Consider the following 18,796-nt stretch of genomic DNA (forward strand, 5'->3'; position numbering starts at 1 on the left):
GAACTTAAACTATTTATCTTCTAAACTCTCAATCTTCAAGTTTCTCTCTTGGGAACAACAAAAATTAACTAGCCTGTTTTGCCTAAGATGATATATTAATTAATGTGCATTTTAAATACATGTGCAGTCAGATCAAGACTGACACATTCTTTCTGATAAAAATGGTCACCATAGAAGAATTATAATAATTCTTCTTCTAGTAATAATTATTCTTCTATGGTGACCATTTTTATCAGAAAGAATGCGTCAGTCTCGATCTGACTGCACATGTATTTAAAATTATAAATTATAAATCAATTAATTTTCATCTTTTTCCTTTACCTACGTGTAACAACATAGTTGTGCTTTAGACTACAGTATTAGGGCAGACAAGAGAGATTCTAACTTATTTCTTGCTTATCTTTCAAAGGCAGTCAAGTTTATTTGTGGCATTTTGTTTTAGCCAAGAGAAGACTTTTTACATGTACTGAAAAAAAATCTACAGCAGAATGAGACTTGACACTACCCTTCTGCTCACAATTAAGAAAGGGGAAAACACTTCCATGGTCCCAATGCAGATCACGCAATCATATTTTATGCTTAGCCATTGCCAAGTTGTATTCCAAAATTAAAATATGCAGAGCGTGTGGAGATATCGTCTTGGTCTGTCAGTGCAGTGTATTTGGCATTCTTTTTACCATAGGCAGCCCAAGTTCGCGTCACTACAGACAGCCGTTGAGAATTTAAACGCGTTATAAGACTTTGTATGGGAAATCAAATACCGTCGATTATAAAGCCTAAAAAATGCTCAATTTAACTTTCATTCAATAAAATGAATCAAAATGACTCACCTCTGGTGTATTCTTGTGCCTTCTGGAGCTTATTACACCGTTTCGGGAATTCTGTGTTTTCAGTGTTTTCAATGTTCTAAGACGAAGTCAAGGCTGCACACTACGATTCCGACCGTTGTCAGCTCAGAGGTGGTTTGCGACTCGAAAATCCATCCCAGCCAAGATTTTTTCACGCAAAGCTAAAGCCACATCATTTGCGAACCTCCGAGAATGTTTCAAAAATCCACACGCACTTGGCTGGAAATGAGCATTTTCTGCTTCGATTCGACGATAGCTGATGAATTTAACAGCAACTGATGACCCGTGAAGACACGGAGCTTGGGTCCGAGGTCAAATTAACTCCACCCGATGAGGTACAGTCATTTCATTTACAACACTTACCCCATCCCCACAGCGGCTTCTCGAACAGCTCCATGGTTACCAGAAGCTGCTGTGGGGATGGGGTAACTGTTGTAAATGAAATGACTGTACCTCATCGGGTGGAGTTAATTTGACCTCAGACCCAAGCTTCGTGTCTTCACAGGTCATCAGTTGCTGTTAAATTCATCAGCTATCGTGGAATCGAAGCAGAAAATGCTCATTTCCAGCCAAGTGCGTGGGGATTTTTGACTACAAAACATTCTCGGAGGTTCGCAAATGATGTGGCTTTAGCTTTGCGTGAAAAAATCTTGGCTGGGATGGATTTTCGAGTCGCAAACCGCCTCTGAGCTGACAACGGTCGGAATCGTAGTGTGCAGCCTTGACTTTGTCTTAGAACATTGAAAACACTGAAAACACAGAATTCCCGAAACGGTGTAATAAGCTCCAGAAGGCACAAGATTACACCAGAGGTGAGTCATTTTGATTCATTTTATTGATTGAAAGTTAAATTGAGCATTTCTTAGGCTTTATAATCGGCGGTATTTGATTTCCTATACAAAGTCTTATAACGCGTTTAAATTCTCAACGGCTGTCTGTAGTGACGCGAGCTTGGGCTGCCTATGTTTTTACAAACACCTTTCACGCATGTAGCACACAATCGTTACTAAGCAACAGGAGATAGCAGAGGAATCATAATTATCTCATGAACAGGTGTGTACCACCACTGATCTACAAAAGATCCCTGGGAACTACAACTGTACGTATTTGATAGTTTGCATTTGACGTCATGGCGCACATGTTGGTGTACAGAACAATGCAGTACAACGTCTTTGGGGTATTTAACTCTATTATAATTATGCAAAACTTGTGGGGGTCATTTTCTATAATTTGTTTTGTACACCAACATCGCCATCTCATCAAGTGGATGCAAACCTAGACCAGGCCACTGAACTACGTAAAGGTTCACGCAACATGTACATGTAGGTCTATTATGCCCTGCAGCTGTACACCAAGCATGGCAGTCTAAATGACTGTGTTGAAAGTTAGACTCTCGACTTGTTGTACATAAAGGAGATTATTCAATTCCTGTGAAAGGACACTGTCATAACTGACATATAAATCTCTTAGGGAAGCAGGGGTGGCACAGTCACTGTGGTGAGAGCACTTGCCTCCCACCAATGTGGCCTCAGTGCTTGACTTTCAGGAAAAAAAACCTAGGGGGCAGCCGGCCCCTAAGTTTTCAGATTTGGTCGCCAGCTCAAGTATTTCAGTCGCCAAAAACTTTTGGCCCTTTGGGCCTTATACATTTCAACAAAAGGTAAAATGCAAGTGAGGCCGAGCTGAAAATCAGAGCGCCTGAGGCAGCCTTGACAGCCAGAGATAGGTAAAAATAGTTGCAAACTTTAAATGCTGGATAAGTTAACTTGAAAATAAATAATTGGACAAAAAGTTAATATAAATCAATCATACCGTAACATTGCCAACAAATTTGATTGTGACCGAGTCGACTGTTCCAGATATCGTAATATGATCTCTGCATTTTAAATATACTCTTCATCCTTGGAAATGCTCTTAATCCGCAAACCCTTCTTTTAATGTGCAAACAGACTCAATTGGCGCAAAGATTTTCACTTGAAAAACTTGTGACCTTTTGTTGTTATTCTAATGCTAAAGAACAATTAAATCTCTGCATTAATTTATTCGTTGTGACTTGAGATTGGTGTCACAATGACACGAGAAATGTCAGCTAGCAAGTTTTTTTAATCCCTTGCTTAAATTTTTGACATTTAAGTTACAGTGACCAGACAAGTACATTTAAAAAATAATAATTTTCATAATAAAATTCATTATGAACAACACTTTCATTTCTTTCTCATTATTTCTTCACCGGGATGCACCCTTGCAGGATTCATGCACAAAATTATTTTTAACATTGGCATACAGTAACCACCGCTATGCACCCTAACAGGCACAGAAATGTTTGGAAAATACTTGTTCATAGTTCATCAATGGTTAGAACATTTTTTCGAACCAAAGGAAAGAGGAATATCTTACGTTTAACTAGGCGAAAAGACAATGTGAATCAGACAGGACATCGAATGCAGTGGTCATCTTAAAGTCACCAGAAAACTGAGGTTAGGTTGTAGTCACAATGCTGGCCACATTTAATGAAGGCTCTGTCAACTCTAAAATTATTCACTTGGGGAGTCACAAATGGAACAAAAAGAAGTGACATAGTTCTTTTCAAGCCCTAAAGTTCCGAAGCTGGAGGTACAAGAAGCCGATTCCGCAAAAGTCAATCCACATGTAGCAAGAAAGAGGTATATGTATGTACGTGTCTTTGAAAATGCTTGGAAGATGAAACATAGGTGGCTTGAATATTTAGAAGAAACAAATTGTACCTTGGGAAAGGGCTCAACCTTTTGAAGGGATGGCCCCTAAATTTGAGGGTTATGGGCCATATACTGTGGCCCCTTGAGAAAAAATTTTGGTAAGAACACTGCACAAAGCATACCGGTGTGTACAAAAGTATGTGGTCATTGCATTAAGCTTTTTTAAGTATTTTAAAGATCTTAAGGCTTTTTCTTTATTCATTCATTTATTCATGATACACTTTCCAAAATTAATAAAATTAAGAGTTTTTAAAAAAATCTTGGACATCACTTCTGGAATTAAGTTACTGAAAGATGTAGATTTCAAAGCCTGCTACATGCGTTAAAGCGTGAAGTATGGTCCGCCATTGGACATTCATTGCACTCAGTCAATGAATAAACAAAATAATCATCATCATCATAATAATAATAATAATAATAATAATAATATAACAATAATAATAATAATAATAACACCTTAGCGGCCAGGCTGGTGACTAATTAAGAGTGAAAAGTTAGTCACCAGTGAATAATTAAATTCAGTCACAATGTCGAGCAATGGGCCCTGGGTTTGATTCCCAGTCCCGGCGTCGTACATGTATGTGGATTGAGTTTGTTGTTGGTTCTCTCCTTGCTCCAAGAGGTTTTTCGCCAGGTGCTCCAGTTTTCCCCTCTCCAGAAAAGCCAACCCTGCTAAATTCCAATTCCATCTGGAACGCACGGAAACATGACTTTGTTGAACAAGCTCCTGAGCCCTCTTAAGGTGTTCCGTGGGTAAACAAATTACATTTACATTTATATTATTTTTAATATCTCAAAAACATGTAAATTTTATTATTATTGTTAGATATCATCATCATCATTTTTTTTTTGCATTTAGAATAAGCAGCTCAGCCCAAGTACTTCACGTAGGAATGAAACCATTTTGCCCATGACAACTTTTTGCCACAACATATTAATTTAAAAGGGGACCTTAAAAACTAAAGTTGCCTAGTGAAATCAAAAACTTTCTTCATCGCAAAAATAGAATCACAGGATGTGTTAGGTCACATCATATTAACTCACTAGTTACAGTACTTGGCTGGTCTTTCATATACCAGATCCAAAATAATTAACGTCCATAAAACAAAAGAACAAACCCATTACAACACTAGCTAATCAGAATTTCCTAACTGGAATACAAATGGTTCTTTTGTCACGAGCCATTTCAGTCTGGTACAATATGAAAGTCTACCCAAAACTACCACACAATTATGTCCCTGTCATGCGGTAAATAGAGTTGCAATACTAATTTTCGTAGTTCCTTGATGCTAAGTATCAATACATGACCAATACAAAGTACTTTTAGCCAAGTGAAGAGATCATTAAAAAACATTTATTTAAACACACCCCCTGCTTGGAATTTCACATTGTATATACATGTATTTTTCGCTTCCTACATTTAGCATGGGTAAATATTTTCGCCATATTTTTCCTTTCATTTTTATTTTTCTCATAAATTATTTAAGATCTCTCGAAAAGATGTCTGTAAAGAGCTGCAACCAACAATTTCTGACATGAGTGACAAATTAAAATCTTGGCACAGATCACTTAAGTTAAAGACAAACTAGAGCATAATTATTAAAAACTCGTGCAATAAAACTATTATTAAATTTTGTCTTAAGTAAGCTTGGCGTTGAAATGAAATCATTGATGAACGATGAACAAATATATAATCAACATTCTTGACGTTCACTTGTCTTTATCTTAAACGTAAAACACATGTTGTCAGTTCTTAGATTAAATGGAAAAATTAAATATCAAGACAACAATAAAATATCTAAGCTTGGATATACTGGTATATTCGCCAGCTTTAAAGGCCTAAAAACATAAAAAGAGGTTGAGGTTCTCACATGAAACGAAAAAATCCAAGCGTCGGTTTAAATCAAGGCTTCAAAGGAACTTTTGATCGCTTGATCGCTGACAAACCGTGCAATCTCGCGGGTTCGTCTTTTACCGAGGGAAGTAAACTTAAAATAACTAATTGATTCAGTAATTTGAAGTAAAATAGGTCACTTACTTTGGTTGAGGTTCGCTATTCTTTACCCCGTTTTCAGCGATATTGTCGAAGGCTGCTCCCAGCGGTGGCCATCTTTCTTCCAACGGACGCGAACTGTAAAGCGTAGAATCGTCGTATTCCATTTCCGCCATGTCTTTCAAGACTTTCGTTTCATCCTTTTCCACGCATCAAATTCCTAGGAAACTCAAATTTTTCTTCATTTCATTTCAGGGTACATGAAAACCAACAGTAATATAAAGATCAACGGACGTATGGCTTTGTTGACGCACAAAAACCGTGCGTGGGCAGTACTAGGTAGGGGTGGCTGAAGTCTATCAAAAGAACACTTAATAGAGAGGGGTGAAGAGGGGAAGAGAGATTCGTCCAGAGATTTCATGGATGAGGCCCTCTACGAATGAATAACACAAAAGGCAAAAACCTTTTTTGAAAATGTATATTGTTGTTAGTGGTATTAGTATTACTTTATTACGATAATGTATATATATATATATGTATATAAATGAAAAAAAGTGGCACACGAGGCGATAGCCCAGTGTGTCACTGATGTTCTTACCAATTTTTGACGTCTTCTGTGATCTATGACTGAACAGACCCACGGCAACATGGAATCTATTTGTTTTATATAATAAAGAATTAAATTTTATTAGCATAAAAGCTGATGGTGACGTCAATCGTGCGCTGTCCTCTAATAGATCATAGGCAAGAACCAATCAAAATCCGTGAATAACTTGGGTTATTATATAAATATATTTATATAAGTTATTCACGAGGCTTGGACTGTGAATCCATTTGTGATCCTCCTGGGGGGCAGGGATGAGCTGTTGGCTCGAGAGACCTTCGTAACTTGCATACAAATTTTCCTCTTCTCTCTCGTCCGCCTGTGAATCATCGTTCTGGTTGATCCAGCATAATCTAGTTGGTGAAAAACATTGGCCCGGGATGACCACATAATTCCCATTCACTATCCAGATTGGCCATGTACGTAGCCAGCATGGTTTCTCTGATAGTGCAGTGGTGATCACACTCAACCGTTAATCAGGGGGACGTGGGTTCAAATCCCGCTCAGGGCATAAAAAGTTTTTCTCCCAATGAAAAATGTCTTCCAGGGGTTGTCCGTCCTTGGTCCTTTCAAAACTTCATTATAAATATATAAAATGACGTGATAAATGCCTAAATTGATCATCAGCTAAAATAAAATAATATAGTACTAAAATATAGTACCTTTCCCTTTTTCTATATATGTATTTCTTTATAAAATGACGTGATAAATGCTTAAATTGATCATTAGCTTAAAAGTGCTCAAGTCTTTCACGGTCTTTTGTTTTCAATAGGGTCTTTGTTTTCAAGACACCCGCTTAAAACAGCTCGGAACGACCAAACAAACACTGAACATAACACAGGACTCGGTTGCCACTTTGTTTGATCTTTCATTGAATTATATGCTTTCAAACTTTATTGCCGAGAAAATTGTCTGTATTTATCCTTCTACTCATCATAACAAGACCAGCAACAGAGGGTGGTCTGCCTGCGGAGAGACGCGGGGTTGCAGTTTACGCGGGAAAACTGAAGGAAAATGTGCTAAACAGGATTATGAAGGATACCATTACGAGTGGCCTTATAAAACACTCCACAAATAAGAAAATTCAAAACCTAAAGTAGTTTGACTGTTGGGATAGGTTTCAATAACTTGACATTTCTTTTCTCGGCTCAGTTTTTTAAAAAATATAATTGCGCGAATTTGGTTTACGAGAGCGGTGTCGTCAAGAAGCTTTCGACAGTGCTCAATTTGAAACATACCTTGTCAAACATCTGACCAATCGGAAACCAGTTCGAACGTGTGTTCTATCTTTTTATTGGCTCAGAGGCTTATCAAGCGTCAGCAAGAAAACCTCTTCACTCTAGGCCAAGTAAGGCGAAGTAGTTCTCTCTTGTGGGCTTCTTCATGACAAATTAACGAGGCGTGTAAGTAACTCAGATATATTTTACGCGCAGAGTCATGTTTTTGGTATTAGGGGGGAAGCCGAGTGATTGAGTAGTCTTACTTACTGTATGTTGCTCTGTTTTCTGAGAACCAGCAACAAGAACTTATCAGATCACAAAGAATTCCTTCTTCTAGAATGAAATGTGTGAAACGAAGAAAGGACGCTTTAACTAAATGCCGTTTAAGCTGCAATATCAACAAAATGTAACCAAAACTGTCGGTACTTTATCAAAATTGATTGCTTAGAGGCGTTTGTCCTAGTTCACAGAAAGGGAGTAGTGATTGTCTTTTTGTCAGACTTGTTTTCTTGTGGGACTAATTCGTTACTTTTGTCTGACAGGTTGTGACGACAGCTTTTGGAACAAATGGAAATAGCCAACAGCCTTCACTGTACTCCCGTCAAGGGAAAACCTTTAAGTCCATTTATATCGAAGCTGAAGCTACTTCTAAGCGACGAAAAGTACCGTAATGCAATTCGCTGGTCAGAGAGTGGTGGAGCAATTCTCATTACCGACGGTGAGGCGTTTAAAAGACAAGTTCTAGATGAGAGCGCAGAAATGTTTAAAACCAGGAACTTCACGAGCTTCGTTAGGCAGCTCAACCTTTACGGCTTTCGAAAGGTTCCTGTCAATGGAAAAGGAGACCCGTCCAAAAACATGGAATTTGAACACGTTCATTTCAAAAGAGACAAACCCGAACTCATGCATTTGGTTCACCGCACTTGTTCCTCAAGAAAGAAGAAGAGAGTGGCGCAAGGAACCCTAACCAGCTTCAAACGAGAAAGTCCTTCACAGTTGGGGGCACTGCAGTATGGAAAGTTCAAGATGGCCGAGGTCGGGAAAGGCGCTGTTTCAAAGACGAGAAGAGGCAACAACGCTTTTTATTGCAAGAGCCCCAATTCTTCTCCGCCCAAATCCGGGGCAGATAACGAAGACGTTCCTAACTACGAATTCAACCACTCCAGGTACAATTCGTTTGAAGTGACATCAGCTACTGGCGGGAACTCTCTCATAGATTATTACTATCAAAAGCACCAAGAGGAACAAATAGCGGTTCAACTTTTACTGAATTTGCGTTATTCTTTATCTTCACCTCCAAGCTATGAAAACTGCCAGCCCTCACAAGCAGCTTGTGATACATCCTGCACAGCATACCCAATGTATATGTACCCCTCAGTGCCTTTCTATGGACAGTACCGTGATGCCTTGTACTAATTCACAATCTGGAAACGAAATTTATTTGTAAACAACTGTTCTTTTTTTGTAATTTTTGACGTCATCTTTTTACTTAAATTTATTGTTTTCTAGCTAAACGTGCAAAAGTAACCCCTTGTATCATCATGAAGTGCCATATGTGACCGTTTTTACCTATTCAATGTACACTTGAAGAATCAAGATGGAAAAAGACAAAAAAAAAAAAAAAAGAAAGCGATATACTTAAATTTCAGGAATCTTAAATCAATTAATTCTCGAGATTTTTATTCATTTTGTATTTTAGTTTCGATTTCATTGATTCAACATTTTAGAGAAGAGACTAATTTTTTTCTTGTAGGTATAAACTACGAGCATTTCAAAAAATTTCAACATTAATGCTAAAGAATTTAAGTTATTTTATAATATCAAAGATTTGAAATTATTTAAGTATGACTAATTATTGAAAATTTTAACTTTGTACATCATTACGTTTTATTTCGTTCAGGCTGTATGGATTTATAAGCCTCAATTGATTTTGCATCAAATAACAATAGAGGTAAAAATAATTTTTAATATTATTGTAATCATATAATTGCTTTCACTTACAGCATTTGATTATCTCCAATTTGTTATTTTAAAATGAAATTTTATCATGTGATGATTTTTTAAAGAAAAAAGGATTTACTTTGGAAATGAAAAAGTGGTCTCAGGAATGAATAATTGTGGGCAAGTTATTCATAAAATTGTGTAGTAAATACAAATATGGAACTGAATAGACATGGAATTCCAATAAAGAATGATACATCACAGGGCATTGGTCTAACATTTCATTGTGTATCAGTAAATGCATAATAAGTGTAATGATAGTCAAATCAACACAGCACTGGCTGCAGGATTTGTATTTATTAATCCCTTGCCCCATATTTGCATCAGGGCCCTTGTACATGGCAAAGCAGAGAGCGTCCGCTCCCCCCCCCCCCATTCCCACCGACGTGTAAGTCAGGATCCATCACTGCCAACCCCCACTAAAAACGTCGATCACCTTTGACGTTCAGATCGAGTTCCCCACCTTGCACCAGTCGCGGCTCTCAGACAGTCACACAACAGAGTGTTTATCAGCAGAAGTAGATTTTCTTATCCATCTCAAGAGCGTCGACGTTTTGCCGTTTCGTTTAGCATTGATGACGCCTGAACACACTAGTTTTTTCTCCCCATTGGCGACGGGAGACTCGGGAACGCAGATTACACTATATTTTTTATTCCACGACTAAAACATCTCGCGACCCCTAAATGCTTTGGGACAGTTGACAAAAGACATTAAATTTGTCTATAACAGGTATGACTCAACTCGTATATTACCGGAAACCGGAAATCGGAAACCAGAAGGCGTAATGCTAAGACAAGATGTGTTTTACTTTCAAACGTTGCTGACTGTATTCTTCTTACATGTCTGTTTATTACCTTATTATCTGTTGCTCTATGTAGGAGCTAGCACGACGCTTTTGCCGCAATTTTGCTATTCCGATGTGAATTTGCATTTCATGTAAGCCCGAAGACCATATCCCAGAAATATGCACGATTACGAAAAATATGATTCAATGATGAACTGCGGATATGAAACCAAGTGAAGCTATGATCTTCGCAGTTATGAACGCAATATTCAGGAGTTCATATATGATTCATTTCATATACCATTTCATCATTGATTCATTCCTCACAGGACCATTAGAACCCACAAATGACCAGTTCCCAACGACAGTGGCTTCATAGCTCAGTTGGTTAGAGCGTCGCACCGGAATCGCGAGGTCACGGGCTCAAACCCCGTTGAAGTCCTGAATTTTTCAGGCTTCTATACGCAATTGTCAAAATTGCGTTCATAACTGCAAAGATCATAGCTTCACTTGAAAAATATGATTACATCCAAAACTTATAAGTTTACGACGAATGGATCACATTTCGGCCCACAAAAACATATAACATACGACATCGTCCGTTTTGAGCTAAGTGATCTGCAGTACGTGGGACTTTATCATGTACGCATTGCAGTTCTATTTTTATACGTCCTCTGATAAACTCTATGTATGCGTAACTGTAGGTAAGGTAATAAGTAAGGAAGTCATTTCCATATTTAAAGTGATCATGGCTTATGCCTCGGATTAGTTTGTTTAGCTGCATTATTTACAGGCTTGCCACCGTGATATCTTGGTGGCCGATGTCAAGGCATGGTCTTCTTCTTTCCATAAATTCTCTATATTTTTGACATGGATAACTCCAAAGTAGAGGATATTTTGGCGCGCGGAAGGCGGGATTACAGATTCACGAACTGGTCGACAACCTTTTCCTGTTCGCCAGAATTGTATTTTGAACCCAAAACTACGGAAGAAATAAGAGAAGTACTTATTTTTCACCTGGAGTTTTCTTTTCGTGAAATCAAACTGTGTACACTGACTTGAATCGTTTTGATGAACACACAGGTACTGCAAGTTGCTTCCAAGTTACGTAAGAGGATTCGGCTGGTCGGTGGTTCATACTCGCCTTCGGACATCGCTTGCACTAGCGAATTCATGGTTTCTTTGAAGAACTATAATGCTGTCTTAGAGGCAAGTAAACGTACTTAATGCTTATCCCTTTTCTCCTTGTGTATGCATTCGCAAAAAAAAAAAGTTTTTTAAGTAATATATCAAACACGAGAAGGAGTGTTTCATCGGATATCCAAACACCGAGAAGCGAGTTGAAAAACGAGGCCGAAGGCCGAGTTTTTTAGCTGATTTCGAGGTGTTTGGATATCCGATGAAACACTCTTTCGAGTGATTGATATTGCGTCTCAAAGGAATCAGTATTTTAAGAGATATTTTGGATCAAAGTTGGCGCAATTTTATGCTAATTAAATAAGACCACGTATCGAAACTTCCTTCACGGTGATGATTTCTTTTGTTTTTGGCTTATGAATTATTAGTATAAATACACAGGTGATTATACAAAATCGCGCACTCTCATTGGCTCGCTATCTCGGATTATTAGCCGATAATCACGGCTGTGACTAAAAGTGGGACGGGGACGTGGGACTGGGACGTGGGACTTGGGACGTGGGGACTCGGGGACGTGGGGACTCGGGGACGTGGGGACGTGGGGACTCGGGGACGTGGGGACGTGGGGACGTGGGGACTCGGGGACGTGGGGACTCGGGGACGTGGGGACGTGGGGACTCGGGGACGTGGGGACGTGGGGACGCATTTTTACCATTTGTTTAACTTTTCATCATATTTCACAAAATTTTCGTCTGTTGATCGTAACTGCGTTGTACCCCGGTTTAAGTTCCTCGTTTGTATGATGTGAAACAGAGATCTAGTAAATATATATAGTATAGTTTATTACTCGTCTTCATAAAAAGGTTACTTTCATTGTACTACTATCAAGTTACATAGTGGAGTAATTTAGGTGAAACGAAGGGACAATTTTTTTTTGGCATTAAGTCCCTATTTGACATAGGCAACATGAACGAAACGTTGGTATGACCATTTCTCAGATCATTTTACAATTCCCTAAGTATATCGAGGCTTGAACATTTACAGTGCGACGCGTCTTGCCTTGGCCACCCAACAAACTTTCACATTTGACAATTACGTGTAAATACGTCAACTCAAACAACCCATTCAACGGTATTATACTACAACCGTACGAACTTTGGAAGGAGGGGTGACTGTGAATCAAATTCACTCACCCTGATTGACGTATAAGTTTTAAAAAACTTTGTTAGGTGGCCACGGTAAGGCGCGTCGCACTGTAAAAGTACTTCCACTTTCTGCATCCTAACCTTTTTCTTTTTAATTTTGCATGTCCCTAGTATTTGTATGTCACGTCACCTTTCTTGACTGATTACGTAATAACTCTTTTTTTTGAGATTGGGGTAAAGTTTACCCTAAAAATTTACGACAAAGTTTTGCTTGAAACTGCTTAAAACTACGAATAACGTATAATTATAACTATCAATGTGATATAGTTCATTTTTATTGTGACCTCTATGTGATTTGACCTTTTTTTTTCTTTTAATTTTGATTTACCGTTGCCATTAAGATGGGCATATGATTAAAAGGCAGAGTGATAAAGCCTCGGTAGGAGTACTACAGCAAGGTATCTTGATATAAGATGACTTTTCCATCCTCTTTTCCGATAAAATATTTCAATTGTTTTTAGCCGTTAAAAATCACGTGACACATTTCAGATGAAAGAGGGAGTAGAAAGCAAAGTATGCAGATTTCAAGTTAACGTCGATTGGATAAATGTTTCCTCGTAAAACAAAAATATGCCAACTTATTCGCTTGGTCAACCCTTAACACACAGAAGCGTTATTTAGCTTCTGGCCCGGGGACGGTACTTTAGGAATTTCTGGGTGGGGGGTGTGCTGCTAGGACCTTAGAACCCTTAGCCTAAACCAGAGCTGGTTCAAGTGAATTTTGCTACCCCGTACCAGAGTAAACTCCCCAAACCCTCCCTATCCTAGAGTAACTGTTTTTCAGAAACTACTGAGGTCACTAGCACAGTCTAGCCAAAGCAAAAGCTATACCACAATTGTTTCTCTCTCAAAAAATGATCTATTTTTACTTCAAGGCGTTAGTTTCTAAAGAAACTGTGGTGCTGTTTCGGTGGAGAAGTAGTATACAAAAATTTGGTTTTATCAACTTTCCTTAGTCTAGATAAAATCTTCAACCAACTGGTCAGTTCCGTGAAAAATTATATCCAATTCTAGAAACAAACGCTCTGATTTATGTATCCTATCCTAGAGCAAACTGCTTGAAAACCATACCCTTCACAGCGGCACATACCTATATAGCTCATATATGGCAGTACCCCCTCCCCCTCCTGGGGGACTTCTGGCCCTCTGATGACGAACATTTTCGACAACATCAACGGTGACGACCCGAATCAAAGGTAACAAATTGAACAAGCGCCAGGAAAGATGCAGTCACAATGCCGCCAACAAGGACCGTTGGCACGGTATTTAAACTTCAGTTACAGAGGAGTCATAAGGCTCAAGTTTCTGAGCAACAACAACAAAAAACGCTGAAATTTCAGCTGCAGTGTCAGCAATGGGCCATTAGGTCTTCTGCTTTGTTTCACATTTGAGCTCTGTGACGGGTGGCGAGAATGACTTTTCGAGAATCCAATTTTTGAATTTCGCTGTGTATTTACTAGCTGGTACTTGAAAAGCAAAATAACACAAGCAATTCAACTTTCTTGGCGATGTTGTCCCATTTCTGATTCTATACTTCGAAAATGTGTCGCCGCGTCCCCACATCCTCAAGTTCACACTTCCCCGAGTACCCGAGTCTCCACGTCCCCACGTCCCCGAGTCCCCACGTCCCCGAGTCCCCATGTCCCCATGTCCCTGAGTCCCCGCGTCCCCACGTCCCCACGTCCCCGAGTCCCCACGTCCCCGAGTCCCCGAGTCCCCACGTCCCAAGTCCCACGTCCCCGTCCCACTTTTAGTCTTAGCCGATAATCACCTCGATGGACAAAATGGCTATATACAGCAACCATTGCAACCTCAGCGTCCTCATCTACAGATGATTAAAAGAACCATAGAGTAACAAAACGGTAGAATTATCTTCATTGATACAACATTTCGTTTTACTACGTTTTTAACGTTAACGTTGTGCTAAAATAGCATGACACTTCCCCGCTGAACACCAGGACTTATTTTTATTAGTGGCAGACTTTCAGTGATTAACAATATAAGAAATTGTATGTCGTGGTTCTATTTTATTGTAGGTTCAAAATTTTTCAAACCAGTTTCAATTTTGATTTTCTATTGTTTCAGATTATGGTAATGAATAATTTTGTTAGACAATGAGAAATCAAAATTGAACTGACTAGAAAAATTTTAAACCAAGAAAAACTTTGAACCACTATTAGCTGTGTATTGAGAATCAGCTGAAAATTTTCTTTGCAATTTGCATAATGCTTTGAAAGCCGGTGTTTTTTTGCCCCCTATGCATCCCATAATTACGTGGGATGCTCCCTGCAGGGCAGGCCATGTTACAAAATCACGACCGTTTGCTTTTCTTCTTTCCACAAATTGTAATGCTTGTTATCATTGGCTAGCTATAGTTTATGTACATGTAAGTAGAAATAAAATGGTATGTTTTAGTGGCTACATGTTCATTCTATGTCATCCACATGTAATGGCCATACTACATGTACGTCATCCACAAGCCATCATTAGTCATTGTCCTTTTTTGTGTTCTCTTCGTTTTTTCCTGAAATCGGAAGTATACGAAAGAATTTCTACTATTGATCGCCTCGTTTCACTAAAGGTTGAGTTTTGATTTCTATTTATAATAAGCCGTTAGCACCTGTTACAGCTTTCATATAGTCATTGTTTCATGAAAAGGTATTTCGTGTTTTGTGGGGGTTTTAGCGGTCACACAACGGATCAAAACTACGGTACTTAAGTTACTAAAATTTGCCAAAGCTGGTATGTTGGAAATAGGTTTATCTAGCTACTGTCTTTGAGTGGCAATCTTTATATTGCAAAAGTTAGTGTCTTCGGAAAACAGCGCCTCAAAAGCATTTTGTATCAGACGAACAAACAACACCTCTCCCCACAGCTTTTGGTCTCTCAAAAGTTCTAGTATTATTCTTTAGATTTTTGATGCATGTTTTCGGAGTAGATTGGCCTTCATGCTAAAGAGAAAAAGGACGCGCACATCGGTCTCATGAAACACAGCAGCAGCAGCAGCAGCAGAGAAAAAGTGGAAGCGGACCAATGCAAAAGCTTAATGCAAACAGAAACACAAATTATGTAGGATCTTCGTAAAATTACCATCGCAAACAGATGGTGACAGTGATATGAGAATGCAGGCTGGTTAATATGTGAATCGTTTATATAGTATTTTCCTCGTCAATTTGTAAGAAGACCATAGGAAATACCCTTGGCCTTATTTCTTTATTACTACGAGTGTGTTTATTCTCTTTCACTGGCTACTGAGAGAGCCTGATTTAGCACCTCTTGAATTCCCATGGTTTTTCTTCAGATGCGGCAATAATTTATTCGCCGATATGGTTCGTCAGAGGTGTCTGAAGGCCGGTTTTGATAATATGATTCTTTGTCTTAATTCCGCTTAACGTCCCTGCTTTGCATCACTCATGCTTCTGTGATGCTTCCGCTATGTTCTCTTTTTCCTACCTCGGATGTTCATGTGGCTGGTGGGTCTTCATTGCTTAATATATATATATATATATAAATACTTTCTTAATTAAAATATGATTTAATGCCACAAAAGGTAATATATATGATGCTTTTATATACATGTACAAATAGCTTCAACCAGCTGTTGTTACGTTTTTTCCAAACTGTACTTCTTCATAACAAGAAAGTCAGAAAGTGAATGTCACTTTTGCGCACTAAAAAATTAATGCGCTTTATGTGTTACTGCATATACCTTGTTTCCAACAGGGCGCTTGCCATGACTTACAGTGGAAAACATTAATTACTCTAAGGGCTTTATAAAAGGTAGTTGAGGAACAAACAATCGTTCTATTATGATTTTGACGAAAGAAAACACAAAGCAAAGTGCACTGGAGACGATACCGACTTGGACACAAAAGCAAGCACAAAGGGCACTCGCCAGCCACTAATATTGGGAAAACAATAATGTTACTCTTAGGACTTTACAAAGGGTAGTGGTGAAACAAACGATCATTCTATTATGATTCTAGCGAAAGAAACAGCCCATCATGACTTACTATGGAAAACAATAATAATTATTACGCTAAGGGCTTTACAAAGGGTAGTTGTCGAACAAACGTCATTGTTCTATTATGATTTTGATGAAAGAAACCACAAAACCATGTACCTCATGATCAGATGATCCTACTCAGCTCGGGTGTATTCGACAACCCTCGTTTTGTCAGTCAACAGAGAGTCCACGTGAGTTCATGAAGAAAATTATGGATAGGAGTCAGTTTTGAACTTCATAACCATGAAGCCTAGTTTTTCCTCCTTTGAAATACCAGAAAATAGTTTTGGGTACTTTTTTTTGGCAAACATCTTCTTATGTAGAAGACAAACAAGAAGAAAATTTCATGTATACCGCAAATGCGAAAATGCCTACTTTTCATGTAGAAATGGCAAGCGGCAGCCGGCAGAAAATGGTGGGAAAATCATGTTCATGTGGTCACTTTAGCCATTTGCATTTCATGGAAACGTGATGCTAAGGCTGCGTTCGATTGACCCTATTCCGGAATAAGAATACAGGGAGTGATGATTTAAAACCCTATGTGTGGCGTTTTGCGGCAACAAGGATAATAATTATAAAGCTTAGTGTTTAAAATAGCATTTTAGCAGAGGTTTGACAATATTAATGTGAATCTTCGTAAAAACGAAGGATTTCTAACTTCTATTCCATGTATTCCTATTCCGGAATACGGTCAATTGAACGCACCCTAAATCTCTCGATTGCCTCTGAAAATTCAGGCTGCTTCAATGGGATTGCAACTCACGACCAACTTTACCTCTACCAACTGTGATCAAGTAGTTCTGAGAAGATCAATTTGTTGGGCTCATGTGTAATCCTGCAAAGGAGTTGATGAATAAAAGAAATGCATAATATGAAGTGTAGGAAATATTTTTTATACTTACTTTTACTTTTAATTATTTACATACATAATGATAAAGGACCACGAAGGATCTTTGAAAGATAGCAAGAAAGATTGCTAAAGCATGATCCAATGACCACTCACTTTTAATTTGCTTATTGTCAACTCGTGCCGTCAAATACTACTATGTTTTCAGATAAATCAGAAGGAAAAGCAAGTAACAGTCCAGGGAGGATTGCTTGTGATAGAACTCAATGAATTACTGGACCGACATGGCTTAGCTTTACCCAAGTAAGTAATCACCGTTTAATATTTACGGTAATAGTAATGACATATTGTACAAAATATGTAATTTAACGGAGTTAATAACTTTACATCTGTGGCTGTCAAGGCCCCTTTCCACGCTCTGATTTTGGCTTGGCCTTGCTTGCATTTTACCTTAAAGTTTATATGTAGCCATTTTTTAGCATCTTTTGTTGAAACTTAGGACAATATTTTTTTGTTCGTTTATAAGTGGTAGCCTCTCTTTGTTGAAATGTATAAGGCCCAAAGGGCCAAAATGTTTTGGTAACCAAATCTGAAAAGCCTCTAGATTTTTTCCTGAAAGTTGAGCACTCACTGAATCACTTTTTGACTGTAAACTGCATATTAAAAGCAGTATCGCCACAGCCCCCTAAACAGCATTATTGTTAATAGGGGGATGACCTAATGTACTGGTACATGTACATCACTTCACTTATTCAATTTCATGTTTTCTTTTCTTCAGTGTAGTCCTCCCAATTTGTTCCATACATTTATATGTTAATAGCAAAGTTGTCTGTTTCATTTTAAGAAAGTTTAATATTGACAGTGAACAGCAAGAGCTACCTCAGTTTGTGCCATAACTTGACATTTTATTTTGGTCTACTAATTTTACAGTCTCAGTTCAGTATCTGGGATGTCCTGTGCTGGGACACTTGGAACCTGCACTCATGGAACAGGAAAGGATTACGGACTAATTGCAACTTTTGTAAGTTTGCATGAAGTTGTAAAAAGAGTTTCTTCAAGGAGCAGAAAAGGCTAATGATAAAAATTAATAGGCCAGATGATTTTACTTGACTGTCAATAGGGACCACCCCAGGTGTGAATTGGTTGCAATGTAAGTATTCAGTGGTTTCAAAAGTGCTGTAATGTCAGTCTTAGGGAAGTTGGCTACTTTTTGCCCTGAACTAATAAAAATATTATTAATAACAGGGCTTCTGATAGGATGCGGAAAAAAATTAAAGATTACGCGGAATTTTTGGCCGTATTATGTGTAAACATGCATTGATTATGCGGAAATTACACTAGATTATGCGGAAATTTAAACAATTAATAGAACTAATAAGTATGCCTGACCAATGTATTTATATGCTTATGGTAAA

General features: G+C 38.4%; 3 protein-coding genes across 3 annotated transcripts in view; 2 read left to right on the forward strand and 1 right to left on the reverse strand.

Moving 5' to 3' along the window:
* The window catches only part of LOC138022329 (RUN domain-containing protein 1-like), a 35,923-nt gene extending 30,020 nt beyond the window's left edge, over positions 1 to 5,903 (reverse strand). Inside the window, exon 1 of the mRNA XM_068869441.1 lies at positions 5,622 to 5,903. Coding sequence (XP_068725542.1) covers positions 5,622 to 5,752 — 131 coding nt within the window. The 5' untranslated portion in view covers positions 5,753 to 5,903. The remainder of the gene's footprint in view (positions 1 to 5,621) is intronic.
* A 1,628-nt stretch (positions 5,904 to 7,531) lies between these two features.
* Positions 7,532 to 8,816, forward strand: LOC138022331 (uncharacterized). Its single transcript, XM_068869444.1, has 2 exons — positions 7,532 to 7,583; positions 7,943 to 8,816. Exon 2 carries the CDS (start codon positions 7,968 to 7,970, stop codon positions 8,814 to 8,816), a length of 849 nt encoding a protein of 282 aa, XP_068725545.1. The 5' UTR covers positions 7,532 to 7,583; positions 7,943 to 7,967.
* A 2,090-nt stretch (positions 8,817 to 10,906) lies between these two features.
* The window catches only part of LOC138022330 (L-gulonolactone oxidase-like), a 25,128-nt gene continuing 17,238 nt past the window's right edge, over positions 10,907 to 18,796 (forward strand). The window contains exons 1-4 of the mRNA XM_068869442.1: positions 10,907 to 11,188; positions 11,270 to 11,395; positions 17,590 to 17,684; positions 18,312 to 18,402. Coding sequence (XP_068725543.1) covers positions 11,057 to 11,188; positions 11,270 to 11,395; positions 17,590 to 17,684; positions 18,312 to 18,402 — 444 coding nt within the window. The 5' untranslated portion in view covers positions 10,907 to 11,056. The remainder of the gene's footprint in view (positions 11,189 to 11,269; positions 11,396 to 17,589; positions 17,685 to 18,311; positions 18,403 to 18,796) is intronic.

Source organism: Montipora capricornis, chromosome 10, assembly GCF_036669925.1.
Source record: "Montipora capricornis isolate CH-2021 chromosome 10, ASM3666992v2, whole genome shotgun sequence".
Taxonomy (NCBI): Eukaryota; Metazoa; Cnidaria; class Anthozoa; order Scleractinia; family Acroporidae; genus Montipora; species Montipora capricornis.